The 27,672-nt window shown below is 36.7% G+C and overlaps 1 protein-coding gene across 5 annotated transcripts in view; it reads left to right on the top strand.

Annotated features, from left to right (window-relative positions):
• The window catches only part of ASCC3 (activating signal cointegrator 1 complex subunit 3), a 382,634-nt gene that overhangs the window by 177,338 nt on the left and 177,624 nt on the right, over positions 1-27,672 (top strand). For all 5 annotated transcript variants that reach the window (XM_062186549.1, XM_062186553.1, XM_062186551.1 and 2 more), the window contains one exon: positions 15,363-15,497. In XM_062186549.1, coding sequence (XP_062042533.1) covers positions 15,363-15,497 — 135 coding nt within the window. The remainder of the gene's footprint in view (positions 1-15,362; positions 15,498-27,672) is intronic.

Raw genomic sequence — 27,672 nt, 5'->3', positions numbered from 1 at the left:
ATTCACCATTATATTCTCCTACCTCACTGATACCTAGTACATAGTTGGTGTCCACAGTAGTGGTGCTCAGGTAGATGTGATAGTGAGTGAGTGGAAGGTGAAGTAATTTCTTAAGCCCTCACCTCATCCTTAAAAGATAAGAGGACAAAACAACCTCAGAAAAAATCAAGAAGATAATCATTAGGTCCATGGTATGTTGAATATTGAGGCTAAGGGGGGAAAAGCTTGGAGATGTGGAACACCATAGGTAGCTTTGATTGTCTTATTAAGGAATTTGTTTTTTCCTCTGTAGGCTGTGAGGATCAGTGAAAGAGATAGGGTTTTCTTGGAAAATATTTCATTTCCTGGAAAATTTTTCATTATGTGATTTCTCTCTTTATTATTTCTTCTAGTTATAATCCTTTCTGTTAATATTACGTTGTATTTCTTCTGATTTAAAATATCCATTAAACTTAACTTTTTTTCATTTATATTTGTGCCACCAGTAACTTTAAGATAATCTTCTTTTATTTTTATTCTTCTGGCCTTTAAGAAGTCACTTTTGAACTCGTTTTAAAATTATATTTTTAGGAAAACAAACTTTCATTTTTCTGAAATATACCTAAAATAATTAATTATGTTCTTAAAATTTTACACAAGTTTATTTTTTAACCTTGTAATACTGTTCTCTTTTTCAAAGGAAATAATTTTTAATGGAGAATATTAGTAATGCATTTTACTTAATTGATTTTAACATTAATTTTTCCCTAATGTCTTGAAGAATTTTCAGATTACTGACCCATTTCATTCTTGTAACTAGTAAATGCAAAGATTAAAAAAGAAAAGGCTGAATTACCTTCATTCCATATCCCATCACCTGCAATCCTGCTACTGCTTCTGAAATGTATCCTATTTTCTCCTGCCACGTATACAAATATACAAGGCTGTCTGTATATTTAGGAATTTGATCTTTAAAATAGCTTTTAGATCACTAATGAGTAGTTTTTGTAATTACAGCACAAATTGACAAAGCACAGTGGAATAGTGTGTCTCAGAATTATGTGTAGGAATTTTGAAGATATATACTTAGTTTAATTCTATCCTTGTACATTCTATAAATCTATTCCCAGATTTTTTGTTGATAATAGTAAGTATAGGGGCCGGCACTGTGGCTCACTTGGTTAATCCTCCACCTGCGGTGCTGACATCCCATATGGGTGCCAGGTTCTAGTCCCAGTTGCTCCTCTTCCAGTCCAGCTCTCTGCTTTGGCCCAGGAAAAGAGTGGAGGATGGCCCAAGTCCTTGGGCCCCTGCACCCACATGGGAGACCGGGAGGAAGCACCTGGCTCCTGGCTTCAAATTGGCATAGCTCCGGCCATAGCAGCTATTTGGGGGGTGAACCAATGGAAGGAAGACCTTTCTCTCTGTCTCTCTCTCACTCTATCTGTCAAAATAAAAAAAAAAATTTAAAAATCTAAGAAAAAAAAGATAATAGTAAGTATAGATAGACTTAAATTTTCAGGTCTTATATTTATGTCTTTGATCCATCTTGAGTTGATTCTTTGTATATCAGCTATACATAGGTATATCTACAAATATATACATATATATGTATACCAACATATGTGTATCCATTTTTGCCAGCAGCATTTATTGAAAAGACTTTCTTTTACCCAATGTATTTTCTTGCCATCTTTGCAAAAAAATAGTTAGCATGGGGCCAGCACTGTGGCAAGGCAGGTTAAAGCCCTAGCCTGAAGCGCCGGCATCCCATATGGGTGCCAGTTCTAGTCCCAGCTGCTCCTCTTCTGATCCAGCTCTCTGCTATGGCCTGGGATGGCAGCAGTAGATGGCCCAAGTCCTTGGGCCCCTGCACCCACGTCTGTATGTGCATGGACTATTCCATAGGAAAGGAGTTACAAAATGATGACACTGAGTTTCCATACAAACCGTGAACAAATTTTCTTATTCTCCCTTCTGGAGAAAGACGTAGACCACCTGATACACACGGAGTCCTTATCTGTTACTTTAGAATGTAAACAAATCATCTCTTGTGGAAGATGGGAAGGGCTGTGCCCTGGAATGTCACGAGGTGGCTCCTTGGGATTTAAGATAATAGTCTCTAGTCATTATTACCCTTAGAATTGAAGAAAATGGCTTTAGGGGAATAAAGCATCCTCTGTTTTATAGCATTGTAATGTCCATTGCTCTGGAAGCCCTGACCATATAGTAGCACCAAGAACTTCATGGAGAATTATCATCCAGTGAAATTGAAATGTTTCTTGAAAGAATGTATACTATGCTAAAACATTGGGTCATAGTAGTCTATTAAGAAAAAACAAATCTATAAAAAGGAAAAAACTTTTTTGCTATATGCACTCTGCATACTTTCTCAACTATGCCTTTTGTCTTATTGCCATGGACCCTGATTTCACTGTTTCTTAAAAAAAAAAAAAATCTTTATTTACTTATTTGAGAGAGAGAGAAAGAAGGAGACAGGGAAATCTCTTATTTGCTGATTCATTCCCTAAATGCCTTCAGCAGCTGGATTTGGGCCAGTTTGGAAACCTTGAGTTGGAAACTCAAGCCAGGTCTCCCACTTGAGTGGCAGTTACCCAACTACTTGAGCCATCACCTGCTGCCTCTCAGATTGTGTATTAGCAGGAGGCTAGAATCAAGAACAGAGCCAATATGGGACAGTCTAATGTGGAATTAGACATTCCAAGCTGTGTCTTAACCACTATACCAAATGCTTGCCCTCTACTCTCTTTTTTTTTTAACTATGATTTTTGGTTTTCCCTATCTTGCAGTTGTATTTTTGAAATCATGAGGACAGCCAATTAAGTTTTAAGTGACTATATTAGCCAGCTTTTGTTGTTACAACTGAAATGCCTGAGAGGACCTAATTTATAAAAGAATGTTTTATTTTCACTCATGGTTTTGGAGCGTCACAGTCCAAGACTGGGTGGTTCCATTGTCCAGGCATATGATTGAGGTGAAGGTTACCTATGTCAGATCATGTGCAGAGAAATGATCACATGATGAGCAGCCAGGAAGCAGAGGGAGACATCAAGCTATCCAGGAGGTGTCTGTTTATAAAACCATTATGACTCAACTGTGGTGCTCCTCCCGTGCTATCCAGTCCAGTCCAATCACCTTGTAAATGCAGCACCTTCAGACACCATAATTGGTCAAGCCTCTACCTCATCAGCATTATCATTCCGTAACTTTGGGACTTAAATGTCTGTTTCAGTGGAAGAGCCAAAGGCTGTTCAAACCATAGTAACTCACCCATGGCTCTCCAAAGCTCATGTGCATTTCACATACAACATGCTTCTTTATCCTTTTCACATGTTCCCATCATTCTTAGGGCACTACCTTCTTTTTTGATGAAAGAGAATCTTCTAGGTTTATCTTGTACTTTTCAGTTTCCAGACTTGGAATTAACTTTTGAGTTGTCCCGTTCCACTGCAAGATTTCCTACTATATAGCTGTCAGTTTTAGACTGCTTCAACCTGGTATTCTGAAGTACCAGGAATAGTTGTCATGAGCTTGAAAATGGGAGGAGTTATATTGTTTGGAAGAGGGACTAGAGATTTAATTCTCTTAGATCTACTCAGTTTCTTTAATTGTTTTAATAATTAAGCTCTTGCAGAAGTGTGTAATAGAAAAACAATTCCATTGCCAAAACGAGTTTTAAAATACTGCCCTACATTAATTTTTCATAATTGATGTAAAGATTAGTGGTTTCAGTTCGCTAGTAACACCAAGTAGACATGTTTTACATGGAGTATCAACTTAGTTTCTCTTACAGATATTGTATTTCTTTTTCCGCTTTGTCCATGTATGTATTGGCCAAGCAAACAGTGAATTTCTGTTATGGGCCTAACATACGAGCTTGAATCATTGGATATATTGAGTGAATACTAATTAGATATACTAATTGAATATACTAGAAATATTCAAATGTAATTTTTTTAATGTACAAGTCAACTGTGATTCCTTCATTCCCTCAAATCAGGTATAAAGTCAAATATTTGCACATATAAGAGAAACCTGACCCTGAAAATACTGTACCAGCTTTACAAACTAGGGCTGACCCAGGAATAGAGGATACACTATTTCACAGCTCCACATAATTATAAGTCTTCCTCACTAGTGGTGAATTCCTTATATATATTCAGATATTTTCACAACTAATACTGTCTTCACTTTACAGACCCAAACATATGTCTACCAGTTTGCTGATTTGGGTAAATGCTTTTTATATAAAAATCAATACAAAATCAAGTTTTCAAATAAATGCTTTTAGCTTAAGTAACAGTTGTGGATGTATCAAAACTTGTTAATAAAGAAGACTGTATTCGATAAATAAGCGTAAATATATTAAAATAAATTCATATTGTATAAATATTTTATTACTTTTAAAATAATTGTCAAAATACTGTTAAGATGCATTATTTATTTAGAAATTAAGATGAATAGTATTCTAATTTTCCCTTAAATTGTAGGTTATATCATATTAATGTCTTCTGATCAGATCTCCAATAATTTTATTTCAAATGAAAAGTATTTTAATTGTAGATTTTAATAGATCATCATTATGTTTATTTTGTCATTGAATCTCCTAAAGCATCAGGAAGTTGATCTGGTCCCACTACTTAGCTTCCAGATGATAAAACTAAGCATAATACTGTGCCTAAAATCAAGTATCTAATAAGATTTGGAGTTGCTACAAGAACTGTAGGAGTTGATACAAGAACTTCTCTTCTATTGTCTTACCCCCTCAAAACTGACATATTCATTTAAACTGTTTCCCTAAAAAGAGATGATAGTACAGATAATATGTTTGTAAGCTCCAACCAAAAATATCTATACCTAAGGAAATTAACAGTTATATGCATGAAAAATCTGTAAAATCACAATAATTCTCAATAAGTTTCTTAAAAATGCAAGTAAAAGTAAAAAATACTTTTTTAGAAAAGTGTATGTTGAAGTTACTAAATTTTTTAAAAATGTTAAAATGGGTGCTATCATATGCCTTTTAAACTCTTCCAGGTTTCTAGATAAGTAGAATTGATGTTCAGATTGATACATCCATGACAGTACAAGATAGTTAAGTTGAGAACGCTTTAGTCGTAAAGGATATGTAAAATTAAACAAATTAATTATTCAGCAAATTATCTTGCTTGAATGCTTACTTTTCATTGTTGAAAGAGCATGAAGAACATAAAACTCATCTAATATGAACCATGAAAACCATCATTTATGAGAGATAGCATTGAGAACTGGTGATGTTTAGTTCAGAAAAAAAAAGTAATTCTGGAGCTCTGATGGCAGTCAAAATATTTGAAGAATTACCACGTGTAAAAGGAGGTACAGCTTGTTTCCCATTGCCTCACAGAGCAGCACTGGTCTTGATCCCAGTGAATGGGATCTAAAGAGAGCAGATCTGAGGTCAATATAAAGGAAACCTGTGTAAAGCAATTGAAGATTCTCCTACCAAATGATCCACTTTCTAGATGCCAGACTTTATTTGTTATCCCTACAGCAGCTTTACAAAGTAGGTGTTATTATCTCCATTTTATGGATTAAAAAAACTAAAGCACAGGCCGGTGCCACGGCTCAGTAGGCTAATCCTCCGCCTGCGGTGCCGGCACACCGGGTTCTAGTCCCTGTCAGGGCACCGGATTCTGTCCCGATTGCCCCTCTTCCAGGCCAGCTCTCTGCTATGGCCCGGGAGTGCAGTGAAGGATGGTCCAAGTCCTTGGGCCCTGCACCCCATGGGAGACCAGAAGCACCTGGCTCCTGGCTTCAGATCAGCGTGGTGCACCGGCCTCAGCACGCCGGCTGCGGCAGCCATTGGAGGGTGAACCAATGGCAAAGGAAGACCTTTCTCTCTGTCTCTCTCTCTCACTGTCCACTCTGCCTGTCAAAAAAAAAAAAATTTAAAAAAAAAGAAAACTAAAGCACAAGTAAATTCTGCCCAAGTTAATGTAGTATATTATATATAATTTAAACATAGGCCTGCATGATTCTTACATAGTTCTGGTGCGCCAAATAAATTTGTATGTTGTATAAATTAGTCTGATACAGGTAAGGATTTGTTGAGTTAAGCCTAAATTGCCAAGAAATTTTTCTGAAACCCCAAAGATAGATCATATATTAAATTTGTGTAATTATGAGCAGATAAAATTAGTGTACTTGATGATGTTTGTTTTCTTCTGCATGTTATAAATACATGTAAGTTTATGCATGTCCAGTGTCCTGGTGTATGGGAAATTTATTATAAGATAATACTTTGTAAAGTGGGCTTACCTAGAAGTATTTTTATATATACAGAGAGAGAGAGAGAGGGAGTCGTCATGATACTTTCTGTGTCCTCCAGGAGTTTTTATTATTGCACATTTTGATAACAAGTATTATAGGGTTTTAGAAAATAAAAAGCTTTATAGATTTAACTAAGCATAGCATTTAAAGCTCTCCACAACTGAAACACACAAGTTGATAAATAGTAAAATGATTCCTTTAGCCAAATTGGTGAGGGATATGTTTCACATTCAGAGTTATGCCCCAAATACAACTCAGTAGTGGTAGCTCAGATCTGTTTATCACCGAAAAGCTTCAGTGTCTTGAGAGGAACTGCGGCTTCACGGCATGAGACCAGGACTGGCTCTGAACTGCAGAGTGTGGATCTAATTATCCAGCGTGGAGCTGCGAACCTCTTCTCTTTACTGTAGATGACTTTCCTTGGCTTATTTACATAATGTAATGCATGAAGACTGGTCAGGGAACTAGAGTTCTCCCATTTGTCTAGGGCAGGATAAAGTAACCCTATTTCTGTAGTTTATATTATAATGGCAGATCTAATAATATTTAAACAGATCTTTCTTGAAAAGACAAAACTATGCATTAATAGATGGTCTGGGATATCTGATTATAAATACTAGCTATTAAATGCTAATTGTTATGATTAATAAAACAGATGTTTCACCCTGTTTTCAGTTGTAATAGTTTTATTGATGTAATCTAAATATAATGGTGTCAAATTTTCTACTTTTCCAAAAAGTAAGAATGCATTCTTTTTTTTTTTTTTTTTTTTTTTTTTTTTTAGTGAATATAAATTTCCAAAGTACAGCTCATGGATTACAAAGGCTTCCCCCCCACACAACTTCCCCCCCACCCGCAACCCTCCTCCCTCCCACTCGCTCTCCCCTTCCATTCCCATCAAAGAATGCATTCTTATTCATGCCCATCAATAGTACATTATTTTGGTTGATTAATTTGATTCATTTTTAACATAGGTGGCTTTTGTTTAGAAACTGTCTTTGACTTAAAAATCCAGAATTTGGGTTTTTTGTTTGTTCTTGTTTTTAGAATACCTCAGTATATTTTATTTCACAAATTGTTTTTAAAATTACAGAATTTCAGCCTTGCATTATAACATGTACACACATTTGCACAATAGTATCAAAAGACTAAATTGACTAATTTTTGTCCATTAAATATTACTAGACGGGCCGTCATTGTAGCACAGTGGGTAAAGTGGCCACTTGAGATGCCCACATCCCATATCCCACATCTGCGTTCAGCAGTTCCGCCTCTACCCTAGCTCCCTGCTGATGGGCCTAGGAAGCAGTGAATGATGGTTTGAGTACTTGAGTTCCTGCCACCCACGTGGAATACGTGGATAGGATTCCTGGGTCTTGGCTTCCTCCTAACTCAGCGCTGACTGTTTGACTATTTGAGGAGTGAATGAGCAGATGGAAGATACGTCTCTCCCTCACTCCTTCTCACTCCTTTCAAATAAATTACATAAATAGGTTTTTAAAAATAAATATCATTGGAAAGTTTACTTATAAGTTGAAAAAAGGACTATCCAGAAAATTTTTCCAGGGGCTGGCACTGTGGCATAGTAAACTAAAACTCAGCTTGTGGCACCAGCATCCCATGTGGACACCAGTTCAAGTCCCGGCTGCTCCTCTTCCAATCCAGCTCTCTACTATGGCCTGGGAAAGCAGTGGAAAATGGCCCAAGTGCTTGGGCCCCTGCACCCACAAGGGAGACCTAGAAGAAACTCCTGGCTCCTGGCTCCTGGCTTCAAATTGGCCCAGCTTTAGCTGTTGCGGCCATTTAGGAGAGTGAACAAGTGGATGGAAGACCTTTCTCCCTGTCTCTCCCTTTCTCTGTCTGTTACTTTACCTCTCTAATAAATAAATAAACAAATATAATTTAAAAAGAAAATTTTCCTAGTTGAATGTTTGGAAATTTGCTTTATACCATATATTTTAATAAGGGTGCCAGGGAAAAATATTAACTCAGTCCACATCCTGTTTATAAGCTTTAAGTCAAACTCTCAGCTCAAAATGAAATGTTTTTTATGAAAGCTGACCAATGTTAAGATTGGAGTTTTAGCAGTCATTTATTGAATATCCACTGATTAGATGATAGCAAGATTGGAGTTTTAGCAGTCAGTTATTGAATATCCGCTGATTGGATGATAGCAGGAAGGTTGTGTAGCCATAGTTACTACATATGAACTCCAAAACCGTAGGGACCACTGCTGGGCTTGCCCACTGTATGTCCCCAGTGCCTATCATGTTCTTGTTGAAGGACCTCAGACTAGAAGAGGAGCTAGGGCAAGCATAAAAATAGTTTAAAGATAAAACGTAACCAGTAATAAATCCTTAAGAAAGGGGCATATGACATTTTTGGATGCTCAAAAAGATAAAGCATCTCTTTAAAATACAGGAAAAGCTGTATTTTAATTCAGTCGTTATAGTAGCAGACCTCTCCCCCACATGTACATATGAGAGTTTCTCTTTTTTCTCTTTTCAAAAGTTTTTCTGAGTTTCTGGCTCAGATCTGGGATGAGACTGAGAATTTGTAGTTTTATCAAGTTCTCAGGGAACACTGATGCTGATGCCCCTTTCAGAATCATGTTTTTTGAAATTATTTAAACTTAATATTCTAAAGAACATAGGTTAAGCAAGTTGGGAAGAGTTGAAAGCAAGAAAAATAAGTGAGTTTGCTAGTCAAGTGCAGGCATAAACCAGGAATCTATAAATTTCCCACCCCTAGTCTCCTTTAACCTGTGCAACAGCTAATACCAAACATACCATGTAATATAAAACATCATTCCTCAACATTTTCCTGTGGGACACCCATCTGCCATGAAGTTGTATCTTTGTCAGATTATTCCCATTCCTGGTCTTCCTTCTTAGCAGAACTTTCCAAGATAGAGATTTTGACATAAGATTTAACATTTAAGTCAATCAATCTATCTATCAATCTATCTTTCTATCTATCTATCTACCTACCTACCTACCTACCTACCTATCTATATATCTATTATCTTTCTTTCTGAAAGACAGTGTGACAGAGAGAGATGCAATCTTTGGCTTCTTCCCTCTTGTTTTCAAATACCTCATTAATTTTTTATTCCTCATTCACCTTGTTCAACCTTCTTACAGAAATTGTTAAGTGTAACTGTTTTAATTATATTCCCAGACATATATGTGCACATATGCATGCACAAAAGAGAAAAAAATAGTTATATGAGTGTCAGTTTATAAAAATCGTATACTGGTTTAACCATTTGGTTTTTTAGGCCAAGTTAATTTTATTTATGTTTATTACCCTAATAGTGGTAGACTAGACACCAGCTATGACAGCTAGTCAGTTTTCCCAGAAAAGAATAGTAGCACTTCTTGGAGCTTCTTAATAATGTAATCTCTTGGCTTATCCCAGACCTACCTAATCAGGGCAGAGAATCAATAATCTGTATACTTAACGAAAGAGCCAGGTGCTGTTGAAGCTTTCTAAAATTGTAAGCCATTGCCTTACTAAAAATATCTTTTCACTTCCATGATATCCTTTTATCTTTATGGTAATCCTAAGATACATGATATCATTATCTGTTCTTTTTGGGAATTAAGAATTGAGAAAGTGAAATAATTTATCCTAGATCACACTGGTATGTATTAAACCTAACGTAGAATTTTTGTTTTTTACATAGTTCTTTCCTTTGAATACAGTCTGACACAATATCAGTGACTTAAACCTTCCACTTTTTTCAGTAATTATTATCTGAATTTTTACTCTTTCATTAATTTAAATCAGCATCTTATATGAAGAACAGTTTCTTTGAGAAGTCAAATAGTAAGACCAGAACTGAAATTCACATACTTTATTTGCTAGAACAAGGCTGATTCCATTATACATTTTGAAATTAAATGATTTTTTAAACTAAAAATAGCCATGTAAAATATTTTAAAATGTGTACCCTAACCTCAAACAAAAGCTTAAACAGCTTATAAAACAATCCAATCTAAATTCAGCATAATTTTTAACGTGATCTTACAATTCCAATTTTACTTTAATGACATATGCACATTTAACTGCTTCTCAGTTACCAAAAGTATTTCTAAGATGATTTTGGAGTTATTTCTGCCAAATGAAACAATACCATCCTCTCTGCTATAATTTCCATATAAGTCTATTTAAATTAATTAACCAAATTAACAAACCATAAAATCAAATATGTTTATGGTCACCCAAAACCTTGTAATGACTTCTGTTGGAGCCTCCAGACAGAAAATTCTTAATAAGAAAAATAGTTTATTTTACTGAACAAGACATGATGGATACTTTAATAAAAAGAGATTGCTACTTAAAGTTGTAAGTAATATTTCTCTTGGCTACTGTAGAAAATAATTTACAAAATGATAAGTAGACAAGTCAGACTGCAATAATTAATGAAGGTTTAGGATCATATTTTATTTTCCCTTATGTTCTCTATATCTGTTATTTCAACCAGATTTACATAATGTGGCATTTGAATTATGGAGAATAGAAATCTAGTAGTATTATAATACCCTGGCCCATCTGGGAAATGATCTCAGGGCCATACTGATTATATAAAATATCCTAAAATTTGCTAATAACTCATAGGTATAGACAAATGAAGATAGATTATAAGAAGTTATTTGGTATTTTTTCTGTTTTTTTTATTAGCACACCATTTTTTTTTCCTTTTTTTAAGTTTGATGTATAGCAGCATTTTATTTTATTTGAAATGAAGAGAGACAGACAGAGACCTTACTCACAGATTCACTCTCCAACTCCTGATGGCTGGAGCTGGGCAGGGCCAAAGTCAGGAGCTCAGAACTCATTCCTAGTCTCCCACAGGGATAACAGAGACCCAAGTAGTTGAACCATCACCAATGCCTCCTCCCATAGAAGGAACCATGAATTGAGAGTAAAGACCCAAACCCAGGCACTGTGACATGGGATGCAGGCATCCCAAATGGTGACTTAACCACTTCACCAAATCCCTACATGACACATCATATCTGTACATACGTATGAGCATAGTACAATAGTTCAAAACATATATACAGTGTATTGGATTTTTAAAAATCTGTATTTATTTATGTTTCCTTCTAAAGTTCTTAAAACTTTGGGGAGAAAAGTTAAGTTGGTGGTAATCATTAACTTATGCATAGTACAGTGGTCATCTCAGCATTTATTTATTTATTTTTTCTCTTTTTTTGACAGGCAGAGTGGATAGAGAGAGAGAGACAGAGAGAAAAGTCTTCCTTTTTGCCGTTGGTTCACCCTCCAATAGCCACTGCGGCCAGCGCATTTCGCTGATCCAAATGCCAGGAGCCAGGTGCTTCTCCTGGTCTCCCATGGGGTGCAGGGCCCAAGCACTTGGGCCATCCTCCACTGCCTTCCCGGGCCACAGCAGAGAGCTGGCCTGGAAGAGAGGCAACCGGGATAGAATCCGGCGCCCCAACCGGGACTAGAATCCGGTGTGCTGGCGCCGCAAGGCAGAGGATTAGCCTGTTAAGCCACGGCGCCGGCCTTCAGCATTTATTAATAATTCAACTTATGCACCCTACCCTTGATAGTCTTGTTCAGTTGATTTTAGGTAAAGACTCAAAAATCTATTTTAACAAGCATCAGCAGGGATCCTGATGAATTAGTTCCTGGTCTCAGTGTAAGAAACTTTGGAAGAGAATGTACTTCTTCAAGCTAACACTAAAGTTACCAAAGTTAAATATGTCAAATAGTAGTTTAACCTCCTCTATGCAACATGTATGCTGCTTCTACAGCCAATTAAGATGTTTGTCCTAGTGATTCTTTTCACCTCATAATAGTGTTCCAGTTTGGAACCTTGCATTATAGTTATCATTGTATCTCTGTTGTCCGTACAATACCAGCATGTAAATATTTACTCTGTAAAATATCTTTCAGTGAGCAAATGGAGACCCACTAGTTCAGTGTTTACAGAGTCCCCCTTTATCCATACTCCATTCATCCTTTGTTTCAGCTGCCTAAATTATTTGTACAGTTTTTGAGAAAATTTCTTTACATTTTTTTAAATTCAAACAGCAGAGACACGAGAGACAGATCTTCCATCCACTGGCTCATTCTCCAAATACTCACTACACCAGGATGGTACCAGGCTGAACCTAGGAGTTTTAGGTTTCCATCTGGGTCTCCCACATGGGTGGCAGGGACCCAAGTACATGAGTCACTATCTGCTGCCTCCCAGGCATGCATTAGTAGGAAACCAGATTGGAAGAGGGACTCAAACTAGGCATTCCAATATGCAATATGGTTGTCCTGAGTGGTGACGACTTCTGCACCCAACACTTTGCCTCAGTTTGTTCATTCTTATTTCACTACTTGCATGGGAGGGACTGTGTCTTTCCTATTTTCATATGTCTCCTTTTAACAGTATTTTACACGTACATGACCAGTAAATGTTTATCAGATATAAAATATTTGTTTTTACCTGACCCATCATACTGTATTCTTAGCTCCAGAGACCTTGTCTCTCTTTTGCAGTTTTCTTAGGGCTTGATTCTATGTACTCAAAGATATTTGGATGATAAAAATATTTTATTCAGATTGTCTTAAAATTTAATGTTGAGGGTTAATGAGCTTTTGTGTATGATGAAATGTATGTAAGAAGAAAAAAATTTGCCTTTTCTATTAAAAGAAAGTCAAATATATGTGCCACCTTTTTCAAGAGATAGGTTGGTAGAGTTTGACAGATTCTGAACTAATAAAGCTTCAGCGGGGCATTAAATAACTTAAGTGAGTAATTATGAAAAAACCACAACTTGAGCTTAAAAGATAATTTCTTTTTTAATTTGTTTTTTTTTAATTAAATTCTTTTTAATTTTTAATTGAATGGTATCTCTCAACATCCTGTATGGCAAAGATGTGACCCATGCAAGCTAGAGACCTATCCAAATCAGATTTGTTTTCTCTACTTGAAAGTAAGGAAAACAGAAGAAACTTTCAAGTACTTGCAAACCTCCCTGAAATAACTTCCAATAGTACACTCTTTTAAAATAGTTTTATAATCAAATTTCTTTTCAAAATGCATCAGTATCAGCAAATAAGTTAGAGCTCTGTTAAAATGTGAAATCTCAAGCTTTATGCCTTTGATTACTGAGATTAGCTTATGTTAAATGTCTCCTTATGACTTGCAATACTTCTTTACGCTTTGGAAGTTTTTTCATTTGGGGAAATTATGATCTTCTCCAAATTATCTGTTCTCCTTTTTACTTTGTACCCTTGAAGACTATTAGTTATTTAAGCATTCCAGTTTCTTGGGTGATTGTTACTGGTGATTTTGCTCTACTGTGGATTTTAATCTTTCTGATACGTGGACAAATTTATAAACATAGGATTGCTATTGACTAAATTTGTAACAGTGCTTTAGGTTCCCCTGTCTCCAGTCTTGTCAAATCTCAGTCTCATCCTCTTTTTCATGTTTGCTAGTCCTCAGAATTATCCTTTTCTATTGGTCCACTCACATGAGCCTATCAATTCCCTGACTAAAACATTGCTTGCATAGCCTTTAGATATGTAGGCTTGTAAATAATGTTAATGTAGTACCTTCCAGAAAAACATAATTAACAGAGGAATATAAAGAGGTATTAAGAAGAATTTAAAAATATTAAGGTATTAGAAAGACAAGATTTAAGAACTCTGGCTCAGGCCTAAGGAAAATGCTAAGGGATGGCAGTTTGGTTGGAAACTTGTCATTCATGACACCCATACTTGTCCTTAGATCTTTTGTTTCATTTTGGTAACAGTGTCAAAGTTGTGTAATGCTGCATTTATTCACACTATAAAGAATTGGGAAAGGCTGTTGATCTGTATGAAAGAATAAAGTTATCTGTGTCTTGTGACAGATCTTTGGAAGGCTGAGATTGAGCTGGTTTAGCAAGGAAGTGGAGCCAAAGAAGGAATATTCCTGGGGAGAGAAAGCAGGCACTGATAGGCAGCAAAGGCAGACTACTGGGATCACTCCATTATTATATCCTCTTCCACTGTATTCACACCTTGCCTGGTGACTGTCCCTGAAAGTACTTTCTACCTCACATCCAGACAGCATGTCTCTACCGGAGATCAGATTTGCATAGTCACTTTGTGAACAGTCCTATGGAAAAGCCTACCAAAACACAAAATTTCAGGTGTTTCTCAAGATATTTTCCTCTCCAATAGTCCTGTTAGCTCTTTATTTTGGGTTTTTTTTTTTTTTTTTTTTTTTTTTTTTTTTTTTTTTTGACAGGCAGAGTGGACAGTGAGAGAGAGAGAGAGAGACAGAGAGAAAGGTCTTCCTTTGCCGTTGGTTCACCCTCTAATGGCCGCCGCGGTAGCGCGCTGCGGCCGGCGCACCGCGCTGTTCCGATGGCAGGAGCCAGGTGCTTATCCTGGTCTCCCATGGGGTGCAGAGCCCAAACACTTGGGCCATCCTCCACTGCACTCCCTGGCCACAGCAGAGAGCTGGCCTGGAAGAGGGGCAACCGGGACAGGATCGGTGCCCCGACCGGGACTAGAACCCGGTGTGCCGGCGCCGCAAGGCGGAGGATTAGCCTGTTGAGCCACGGCGCCGGCAATATTTTGGGTTTTTGTTTTTAGATATTATTTCATGCAAACAGGTGTGTTCTTTATTGCTTTGAATTTCTTTAAACATCTTTATGTATCTGGAAATTTCATTCAGTGTAGAAATCATCAAAGGAGAAATCATCCTCTCCATATTTCCATACTCTGTCCCTGAAATAAACAGTTGCGACAGTGAATCTTGTCTTCAAAGGAGAAATGCAAAAATTAAATGCTAAATTTTGTAGAATTCATTAAATTCTAACTTTTACCAGTTTATAAAAGGCTAAAATAAAGTCTTGTTCTTGAATTTTATTTAAATTGCTTTATCTTATTTTGTTTTGAAATATTCATAAATTAGGAACTATATTTTGAAAAATTTATGGTTATTTATATAGCATGATTTTCAAGCTAATTTTAACCTGTAATTTATTAGATTGGAAAATTAAATATACCATTGTTCTCTGTTTTAGGTCATGGTGTTTGTACATGCTCGAAATGCTACCGTGAGAACAGCTATGTCTCTAATAGAAAGAGCAAAAAATTGTGGGCAGATGTCCTGCTTTTTACCTACCCAAGGACCTGAATATGGACACGCAGAAAAACAGGTAAGGAACAAATGGCAGCAAGAGGACATGAGCTAAAGCACAATATGTGCCATGTATGCAGATATTTTATATGTAAAAGATGCACCATCTCTAGTTTCCAAGAAATAATTAGATAGATTTATCATGTTGTAATCTTAACTTTTTTCTTGACTAAATGATCTTTGAAAAGGTCCTGCTGCATGCTGTATTCACCTATCATTTCTGTCCCTGTGACTTTAATTGAAGTGTTTCATCCTGCTCTTTATAGTTAAAATATAAAATGCAGTTAAATTTCTTAAAAATGTCTAATGGGTTTGTTATTGTTATTTAAAGAGTTAATGGATAAAATTTTTAAGTTTCTCACATTTAATTGCTAGGGCTCGTAAAGACTTTATGACTGTAAAGAGATTGAGACCAATACATTTGAAAACAATTGTCTCACTATTCACTGTGAGCTCAGAGGACCAGAAAGCATTGGGATCACCTGAGACCTGGTTAGCAAAGTAGAACCTCAGGTCCCACCCCAGATTTGCTAACTAAGAATCTGTGTTTTAGTGGATCTGTAGGTGATTTTATACACATTTCAGTTGTATAATACAGAATTGGCTAGTTGTGATGGAGTCTGTAAGTTACTCTCTGTCCCTTTTCAGAAAAAATGTATTTACCCCAGTTATGAAAATAAGTTTTGAAATTAAAAATCTATTGGCATAAACTGAAAGTAGCTTCAGTATCTTTAGATTTATCCAATTGTTTGCTGAACAGCTGCTGGCCCTTTCATAATAATTGTCTTAGTAAAATGTATTTGTCATGACTTTAGTGTAAATTTCACCATTTTATATTTATATTTTAAATTCTGAGTATGGTATGCTATTGCCAGGCATTCTGTACATCAGATTCTTTCAATTTAGACCTACAAACTTTATGCATTTTATGAAATTTTTATCCCATAATATTTATTATTTAGCTGTATATTCTTCCATTTATTTATTAATCTCAAATTTATGACAGTCTTTGAGAAGTCAACTTGGTAATCCCAAGTCTTATTTCATTTCTGTCAAGCTAAAATACAGTTCCATAGTGTTTAAAAGCCAAGCCTTGAGAGCCACCTTGTGGATTTCTGGTTACTTCGTAACTCTCACTTCAGAGAGCTGTTTCTATTATAAATAATTCAGGTTTATTATTTAATTGTCATAGTGATGTTTATTGAGTGTTTACAAGGGCCAGGCTATTTTGTTTTTCTTGCTTGACATAACTCATTTAGTCCTAATGACAATCTCTGTTGTTTGTGCTGTTATTATCCCTAGATATGGTGTATGTGTAAATAATTCCAATGCATTACAAAATATTCTAGAGTATATTGATATAACTTATATAGAGAACTTTTCAAATGATGTTTATTTAAGGCAGTGTCACTAAACATAAACTCACAGATCACTATTCTGAAAAAGAAATGGAAAGTTTAATATGACAGACTTCTGAGAATCTCTAATAATTTTTATTATGCCACTTTTGTATTTTTATTATACATGATATTTATCCTGATCCAATTTTATTAATATTGTTTTTTTAAAGATTTATTTATTTATTTGCAAGTCAGAGTTACACAGAGAGAGGAGAAGCAGAGAGAGAGAGAGAGGTCTTTCATCCAATGGTTCACTCTCCAATTGGCAGCAATGGCCGGAGCTGCGCTGATCCAAAGCCAGGAGCCTGGAGCTTCTTCCAAGTCTCCCACAATGGATGCAGAGGCCTCAGGACTTGGGCCATCTTCCACTGCTTTCCCAGCCACAGCAAAGAGCTGGACCGGAAGCGGAACAGCCGGGACTAGAACTGGCGCCCATATGGGATGCCAGCACTTCAGGACAGGGCATTAACTTGCTGCACCACAGTGCTGGCGCCTATTGTATTTTTTGAAAATAAAATGAATTCCTTTCAGATTTATTAGGCATACATTTTCAAGGAATGTTGTCCTGTTCCTGTCATCCCCAGCCCTTCATTTAATATTTGTCTGATAGACAGCCAAAATTACTTTTATTCATTGCTTTTATTCCTCTGAGACTGATATTGTAATAGATGTTTTCATTTAATTTTCTCACTTGACTGTACTACTATTCTGTCTTTTAAAGATCCTTATCTGTGTTACAGATAAGGAAACTGAAACTGAGAAAGTCAGTAATTTTCATAGAGATTCTCATGTACAGAGTAATGAAGCACTGATTTGAAGCAGTCTGACTCCCGAGGCCACCCTTTTTACTACATAGTGCTATTTGTCCAAGAGTAAACAGATCAAATCCAATCACAGGCTGGCACCGCAGCTCACTTGGCTAATCCTCCGCCTGCGGCGCCGGCACCCCGGGTTCTAGTCCCAGTTGGGGCGCTGGATTCTGTCCCAGTTGCTTCTCTTCCAGTCCAGCTCTCTGCTGTGGCCCTGGAATGGAGTGGAGGATGGCCCAAGTGCTTGAACCCTGCACCCACATGGGAGACCAGGAGAAGCACCTGGCTCCTGGCTTCGGCTTGGCGCAGTGCGCCGGCCATGGCGGCCATTTGGGGGATGAACCAATGGAAGGAAGACCTTTCTCTCTCTCTCTCACTGTCTAACTCTGCCTGTAAAAAAAAAAAAAAAAAAAAAAAAAAGCAAATCCAATCAAAGATTTTCTAAAGCCTAAAGGTCATTAAGTCTTTTTTTTAAAGGATCATTTCTTCATGCTAACTGTATCCCTCAGTCCTTTGGTGACATTTTTCAAAAGTTGGCCCTCCACAGTGCATAATATAAGGTTAAGATCATCTTGATCATCCTTCTGTTTCCTCAAAGCCCCATAATTGAAAAGTAACCACTTAGCCGCTAGTCATACATTTCTTCCTGTTTCTCAAAGTAACGTTGGATCTGGACCTTGCATGCCATTCCCACATTTTTGAAAAATAAACACTTGAGTATTAAAAACATTAAAATAAAATTAGAAGTTGAATTTACTATTGTAGCACGTAAAATTTAACCTTATGACTCCTCCTAATGGAAGTACAGCCAAATCCCTACCATGACACAGTGATATTTCACCCCACATTGTTTAATGTAACCAGCTCAATTTTTGATCTACCAAGGAAGCTCTTTAAAAAGCACTTCTTGACAGTTTTATTTAACACACCATAACTTATTTGTATAAATAATAAATAAAATAAAATTAATAAGTAAAACTCCATTCTCTCTCACTGTGTGTGTGTGTGATGTAATAACAATATTTCTATGCTTTAGCCACAAATAATAATGAATCTTTTCTCTCCAGTACTAACAGTTAATTCTTCAGGACTCCTCATATCATTCCCATCTTTAATATCAGAGTTACCTCAGATGAAAAACTACCCGTGTTAACAAATTGTCTCGTGAAGCAAGAAGGTAGACAAATGAAGGTGGGGAAGTGGAGTACCCAAGAGGAGGATAAGCTGAAGAGACGGGACTTGAGATTATTCCCCCTGGCCACGGAAGTGTCTCAGGAATGCCAAATGAGGCCAAAGCTTGTGATTTCACCTTGAGAAACTTCCTGGTCTTGGGTAGCTGAAGATTTTGTACAACTTTTCTAACAAGGGGCCAGTGCTGTGGCATAGCAAATAAGGCCACTGCCTGCAATGCCAGCATCCCATGTGGACACCAGTTCAAGTCTCAGCTACTCCACTTCCAATCCAATTCTCTGCTATGGCCTGGGAAAGCAGTAGAGGATGGCCCAAGTCCTTGAGCCCCTGCACCCATTGTGGGAGACCTGGAAGAAGCTCCTGGCTCCTGGCTTCAGATCAGCACAGCTCCAGCCATTGTGGTCAACTGGGTAATGAGCCAGTGTATGGAGAACCTCTCTCTCTCTTGCCTCTCCTCTCTCTAACTCTGACTTTCAAGTAAATAATCTAAAAAATGAAAAAAAAACTTTCTAACAAATAAAAGAATAATAGGTGAGTAATATCTATCCTTATGGCTTACTTCAGAAGCAAATGGGATAATGTATGAAATTATGTTGGCAACTGGGTGACCAGTGTGAATACTTTAGAATATCATATCACAGAAATTATTTTTTTAGAGATTTATTTATTTACTTGAGAAGCAGAGTTACAGACAGAGCGAGGGAGAGACAGAGAGAGAGAGAGAGAGAGAGATCTTCCATCCACTGATTCATACCCCAGCTGGCTGCAACGACTGGAGCTGGGCTGATCCAAAGCCAGGAGCCAGGAGCTGCCTCTGGATCTCCCACATGGGTACAGGGGCCCAAGCAGTTGAGCCATCTTCTACTGCTTTCCCAGGCCATCAACAGGGAGCCAGATCATAAGTGGAGCAGCTGGGACTTGAACCAGTGCCCACATGCGATACTGGCACCACAGGCAGATGTTTAACCACAGCACAGGCCCTAGAAATCTATTTTTAAATGTATGTATTAATAATCATAGTTAAAAATGGCAACAGCCAGCTTGCCTCCCTTCTTTTTGTACTGACAGAGTGATGAATAGTAGTGATAATGAGGCAGAATTTCGTTAGAGTACTTCCACGAGGGGAATGGGCAAGTGTAGAGAGGATGTGACACCCTTTCTTCCGGTTTGTGGCTTTTATCTGTAAAGTATGAGGGATATTGACTGGTGATGTGACCATGACACTCATGGTTGGCATCTGTGATTGACATGTGGGGTTGCATAGCTCAGGGCTGTCTGTGCCCATGGCTGTAACCTAGACTTTTCTGGTTTAGCTAAGCTCCCATTTTGTCAGGATATCTTAACAATAAATTAAAGCTTAAAGTGGGTAGTCTTGCATGTGTCCTAGGAAAGAGCAGGGTCCTTGGTTTCCCTGTTGGAGGATCTTGTGGCCCCTTCGCAGTCACTTTTGTCTAATTATTTGCCTGACAAAAGGGTAATGAACAATATGTGTACAATTTCCCTAAATTGCCATGCATATTATTATTTTTAAACCTTCCCTACAAATATACTATCTTAACAAGCCACTGTTGGGGGCCAACATTGCGGCAGAGTGGATTAAGCCGCTAATTTGAGTCCCAGCCACTCTACTGCTAATCCAGCTCCCTGCTAATGAACCTGGGAAGGCAGCTGAAGATGGCCCAAGTAGTTGGGCCCATGCTTCCCACATGGGAGACCCAGATGGAGTTCCTCACCCGTCACATGTTTGCTGTCATGCTTGCTCCCTCTCTCAGCTTTTCAAATAAAAAAAAAAAAAAAATCTCAAATTAAAAAAAAAAAAAAAAAAACAGGCCACTGTTTTCTAAAAATTATCTCAAGGAATAGTAGCAGTTGATGTTCATAAAGTAAAATTACATCAGGGACACTGGTCTTTAAATTATGAAGCTATTGTTTTTAATTATGCTTTTAAGTTAAATGAATATTTCAGTTAGAATACTTGGATTTTGTTTCACTCAAAATCTCAAGTGAAATCAAATTTTTCCTTTAGGGACAAGATTTTGAACAGATTTTAAATATTCTAGGAGTGAAGTGAATATTCCTACCCACCCTTTACTGTATTTTTTTAATTTATGGGCAGTGGTCTGAGTTCAGGTGTTTTACACATCAGTGATATCGAGAGCTTTCATTTTAAGTAGAATTGATCTATCATGCAATAAGGCTCATGAATTTAGCTATTGGAAATGTATGTTTTAATAAGCTAGAACACTGGAAAGAATCCAATAATATGTACCTTTAAGCTACTTTAAAGTGTAATTTTTGTGTCTTTTTATTATCTAGTTCTACCAACCATCTGCTTGTGTCCATAGCTTCAACTTTAGCCTTTTTGTAAGTCAATGACTACTGCAATTGATGGAAATTTAATACAGATTATCTAATAGTTAATATGAATAGCTTTCTTGATTTCTGCTTTAGTAGGTTCACAGGGTCACTATGGCCAAATAAAATTAGAGCTTTCTCTTCCTGAAATTAGATGACATCTGTTAAATAAAGACTGTAGCAGAGGTGTAAAATAGCCTTGTTTCTTACACTTTTAGTTAAACTACATGCAAAATAATATCTTCTTAGAGTTTATTCTTTCCTCAGCTATATATTACCAACTTCCCAACTTCCATTCCTTTTTGAGACCAACAGAGTAGCTCCATTGTATGCTGCAACCACGGAGAAGGAATGTCAAAAATTAACATTTTAAAAATAAAACCAAAGAAAATTAGCAAAAAATTCAACTGACTGCCTGATTAGATTTTTATATGCATTCCATTTCTATTCTCAGAGGAAGGTAACCTCATATAGAATAAAGCCTCTAGATCTAGGCAAACCTGCATTTTAATTTTGATTCACATAATGTAATATAACCTTTTTAAGTTACTCAATCCACAATTTCATCACAAAGTTGCAATGGTAACTATATATTTTTGTAATAAAAAAACTTCTATATATATAGAATATATGTATATATTTATACTTTGCATAACATAGCACACACTCTGTAAATGATTGTTTGTAAGCTTTGAGAGGAAAGAATATAACAGCATGAAGTAGTGATAGAGGTGACATTTTAATTTAAAGCTTTATAGCAAAAAAATAGTATTGAATTGTCAAAGGCAGTGAACACAGTGGTAAAAATACTTGACCAGCTTCAATAGACTTGTTAATATCTACATCTGTTTGTTTATCCTTGTTAAATTTAACAACTAAAACATGTGGTTCCAGTAAGTAGATGAGCAAAAAGAGAGAATATAATGAGTAAACAAACTGTGGATGAATAAAGTTTATTAAACATTTTATAAATTAATAAGTTTTTTTAAAAATTTATTTAATGAATATAAATTTCCAAAGTACAGCTTATGGGTTACAATGGCTTCCCCCCACCCCATAACTTCCCTCCCACCCGCAACCCTCCCCTTTCCCGCTCCCTCTCCCCTTCCATTCACATCAAGATTCATTTTCAATTCTCTTTATATACAGAAGATCAGTTTAGTATATATTAAGTAAAGATTTCAACAGTTTGCCCCCACATAGTAACACAAAGTGAAAAATACTGTTGGAGTACTAGTTGTAGCATTAAATCACAATGTACAGCACATTAAGGACAGAGATCCTACATGATTTTTTTTTAAGAATTGATTAATTTTCTATGCCATTTCCAATTTAACACCAAGTTTGTTTGTTTTTTTTTCATTTTCAATTATCTTTATATACAGAAGATCGATTCAGTATATACTAAGTAAGGATTTCATCAGTTTGCACCCACACAGAAACACAAAGTGTAAAAATACTGTTTCAGTACTAGTTACAGCATTACTTCACATTGGACAACACATTAAGGACAGATCCCACATGAGACGAAAGTACACAGTGACTCCTGTTGTTGATTTAACAATTTGACACTCTTGTTTATGGCGTCAGTAATCTCCCTAGGCTCTAGTCTTGAGTTGCCAAGGCTATGGAAGCCTCTAGGGTTCGCCGACTTCGATCTTATTCCGACAGGGTCATAGTCAAAGTGGAAGTTCTCTCCTCCCTTCAGAGAAAGGTACCTCCTTCTTTGATGGCCCCGTTCTTTCCACTGGGATCTCACTCGAAGGCATTACTTAAGGCATTCGGATCTGGCTGAAGAGCCCATGAGAGTATTTTAGGCATGGAAAGCCAAGACACTCTGAAAAAAAAAAAAAGAAGACCTAAAAAAAAGATCTCTGCGAGTAAGTTAATAAATTATTTATTCTTAAACTCAGTAGATCATCAAAAGCTGGACAGGGTAGTATCCAATTCTGAATATGATTTGAAGGTTTGTTATACTGTTAGATTTTCTGTTGCATGGTTCAGTTTTTTAAAAAGTATATTTTAAGAGCCAAACTTTTCTTCAGAGTCCTTTACCATGGAAAAATTAAAAGCAAGTTAATATATGCCAATATTTTTATTCTAACACATAATTTACAATGAAAAATAAAACTAATACTACTCTATACCTAGCAGTGGTAGAGTTTTAAAGTGTAGATGGCAACTCAATTAAATATTAGATATCTCTCTAGAATTTTAGATTATATAACAATACATTCAGTTCTAAATTAATACATTAGTTTTAATTTAATAGGTCATTTGTCTTGACTGGCTCTGTAATTATTAAGTGACTGAAAAAGGAAGGGTTTCTGTCTTTAAGACACAGACAGGGCCGGCGCCGCGGCTCATTATGCTAATCCTCTGCCTGTGGCGCTGGCACACCGGGTTCTAGTCCCAGTCGGGGCGCCGGATTCTGTCCCGGTTGCCCCTCTTCCAGGCCAGCTCTCTGCTATGGCCAGGGAGTGCAGTGGAGGATGGCCCAAGTGCTTGGGCCCTGCACCCCATGGGAGACCAGGAGAAGCACCTGGCTCCTGCCTTCGGATCAGCGCGGTGCGCCGGCCGCAGCACGCCAGCAGCGGCGGCCATTGGAGGGTGAACCAACGGCAAAAGGAAGACCTTTCTCTCTATCTCTCTCTCTCACTGTCCACTCTGCCTGTCAAAACAAAAACAAACAAACAAAAAAACACACAGCCTCATAGATGACCTGCAGGACACACACGTGTGTGAGCGTGTGTGTGTGTGTGTATGTGGGTATAAGAGGAGACTTGAAGAATTTCATGGAAAATAGAATTAAAACATGTTTATGGGGTACAAGTTTAGCCTACTGGTTAAGATGCTGGGTAATATACTCTCATCCCATGTCAAAATACCTGGATTCTATACTTGTCTCCCACTCCTGACCCTAGCTTCCTACTAATTCAAAACCCTGGAAGGCAGAAGTTATGGCTCAAGTTATTGGGTTCTTGCCAACCACATGGGAGACCTGGATTGAGTTTCTGACACCCTGCATTAGCCACAGATGTGGGCTTCCTTGGTGGGGGGAGGGGGGAGAAGAAATGTATGCATAATTTTTTCATAGTACATTGCATGAACTTTTTGCAGGCACTTCATATGCATGGATTTCAGATATTTTTGCACACAAATAATAAACTTTTAATTCTGTTTTCATGAATTCTTTAAATGCTGTGTGTGAAACAAAATTTAGTAAATAATATGAGAAAAGAACAAACATTCACACAATGCAAAAGAGAGGCAGATTAGTTTAAACCACTGCTCCAAGGTTACACTAGGTACCCATAATGGTACAGGGCATTCCAAGAAAAGTGAATGAGAATATGGGCAAAGAAAAATATTAGATGTAGAGAGAGAATAAGTATAGTCCCTTTACACTGGAATGTAAAGGGTATGGAGAGCTAGGCACGTAGGTTTTTGTCAGAATATGGAGACCTTAAATTCTATGTTTAGGCTTTTAGACTATATGCAAGTGAGAGGCTACTGAGAATTGCTGAAGAGACAAATTGCGCAACCATTATTGAGATGCTGAAAAGTGGGATTCATTTTTCTCCATCAGGGAAATTCCCAGATGCTTCAGTGTTCATTTCTGTAGAGTCTAACGCATGGCTCATTTTGAATAATGAACTTTAAGTAAGTGAGATTCTTTTTAAAGAATCATATTTTACCCTTATTTCTTTCGTTATTACTTTAAGTGGAGTTTGATCACAGCAACTTTTGTTCTTGTACTTTAAGAAGTATAGAATTGGGGCCGGTGCATGGCACAGCAGGTTAAACTGCTGCCTGCAATGATGGAAGCTCATATGGGTGCTGATTCAAGTCCCAGCTGCTCCACTTCTGATCCAGCTTCATGCTAATGGCCTGGAAAAAGCAGCAGAAGATGTCCCAAATGCTTGAGTCCCTACAGCCAGAAGGGAAACCAGAATGAAGCTCCTGGCTCCTGGCTTCAGCCTGGGTGTTGAGGCCATTTGGGAAGTGAACCAGCTGATAAAAGACTTCTCTGTCTCTGCTTCTACCTCTCCCTCTCTGTAACTCTGCCTTTCAAATAAATAAATAAATCTTTTTTTAAAAAAAGTACTTTTAAAAAAAAGTACAGAATAAATTTCTTACAATAAACTTACATATCTTATTAAAGAGTCATGACATTTTGGGAAAGTGTGTTATCTCCATTTCAAATTCTAGATGAGAGAGAGCACTCTAAATATATATAGACCAGATAACTAATGTGAGGAATTTCTAAGGGCACAGATATATGTAGTTATAAAATTTAAAGATCATAATCACAGGTCATAGTGTGGTTTTTAAAAAATTTTTGTTTTAAGATTTAGGTAAAGATAGTCAAGTGAATTTTATTTGTAACTACTTTATTTCGGAATACTTTTAAATTTGCAAAACAAAAATTGTGAGGTAGCAATACATAGAACTCCCATATACCCCTCACTCTACTACCCCTATATCCAAATAAATTTTTTTAAGACATATCAGATAAACTACTTCCGAAGGCCTACAAGATCATGATAAATTGTGCAGATTCAGCATGCTGTTTCATCGGGGGTTATTTCAAAACTGAAGTTCTTGTGTTACTTCTATATATTTTTAGGAATATGATATAAAAATAACAAAATTTCCTTTAATATATTCCACCTCTTGCTGCAGTCTGTTTTAAGAGCCATGTTATAAAATTATATGTTTGTGTTAGTTTGAAAGTCAACTTTGAAATGTAGTTACACTTTACCCTTATTTTTGAAAGTCGTGAATGGAAGTTCAGCAAGCTTTCACTAGGGGAGAAGACCACAGTGCCCTCTGTGTGCTAATGGATTATTTTTGTAGTTGCCCATTCCATTCTAATTTTTCTGACTAGAAAGCCCTATGTGGGAATTCCCTTGTAGAGAGATAAATTCAGAAGAAACTAAGCTTAGAGAATTGTTTGTGCTGAATTTCCATGTGTAGAAACACTTTATCCAGTGAGGTTAATATAGGATTTCAAATGGCATCCTGGGAGAATCCAATGCTGTGTTCACCAGATGAATGCAAAGAATAGCAAAGCTTGAACTTCAGGTAGTGCTGGCTCTGGAAAACCAGGTGGAAAAAGCAGTGATTGTACTGTAACTTCACAAAGCAGCAGGTGTCTTACAGTTAACAAGTTTACCTCTAGAACTCATCTTAACCATCTCTTCTCTGTTCATTTCTCCAGATGAAACTTCTCTTTAAAATTTCTTATATTTCTTTTGAGGAAGGATTTTGTACAGCAACCATTTGTGTGTGTGTGTGTGTATGGGTGAGTGGTGGGAGGTGTATGAGTGTACATGCATGGATTTTAATAGGAACATTGGAAAAAGACATAAATTTTGTGGTTTGTAATTTTTTTTAATAGTATATTGTGGAGATCATCTTGAATCAGCATAGAAGGCTCTGTTTCATTCTTTTAACATGCACAAATAGAGATACTTTAATAATTCATTTACACAGTCCTATGTTGATAGATGGCCAGTTCCAGTTATTTTGATTGTTAATAGTGACAGAGTAAGCATTCATGCTCAGAATGATAGCATTTGCAGTGGTATACACTGTGAAAATTCCTGACAGTGGAATTTATCCATCATACAGTACCTGCATTTAAAATTTTGGTCAGTGGTCTCAAGTTGCCAACTACAAAGATTGTCCGAGTTTACTTTTCCTCAAATAGTTACTTCTCTTCACATAACTTTGTCAGTAGTAAGTAGTGTCAAGATTTTTAAGTTTATGACAAATTAATAGACAAAAGTATTTCATTGTTATTTTCACTAGCACTTATTTAGTGAAAATGAGCATTTTCTGTTACAGACATTTGTGTTTCTTTTTCCATAAGTGGCTTCTTCATATCCTTGCTCCATTGTGTATTAAATTGCATGTAATACCATGGATGTCACCAACTTTTTTTTCTAGTTAACCTTTCATTTTTATTTTTCTTTATGAATATTTTTCACATTATAAATCCTGTCAACTTATTGATGATCCCTGGATTTTATGTCTTGGCCCATTCCTGCTTCACCCAAGGTTACTTCAAGCCCTTTTACCTTATTTAATTTTTGTTATTAAATTGTTGATCTAGTTGAAACTTACTCCAGATAGTAGGGCATATCATCTTTTTCTAAATACTCCATGTTTCTTCTGTTGATTTTATTTACTTGTTTTTATAATACTTTTAATACCTACTTGGGATATGCTTCCTGATTATTCTTCAACTGTAGAATTTTTCCTGGATAAATTTTCAAGTTCCTTTTCAGGATATATTTTAGTATCAGTTCCAAGAAACTGTTCACATTTTAGTTGAGTTAGTGCATTTATTTTGTAGATTAAGTTATTGAGAATTGATATTTTTACCAAACCAAGCTTTTCCATCTCAAAAGCAAAGCATTTCATTTCTTCA

This window comes from Lepus europaeus, chromosome 3 (genome assembly GCF_033115175.1).
Source record: "Lepus europaeus isolate LE1 chromosome 3, mLepTim1.pri, whole genome shotgun sequence".
Lineage (NCBI taxonomy): Eukaryota > Metazoa > Chordata > Mammalia > Lagomorpha > Leporidae > Lepus > Lepus europaeus.
Note: the sequence above shows the minus strand (reverse complement) of the source record. Positions and strands in the feature narration are given on the sequence as shown.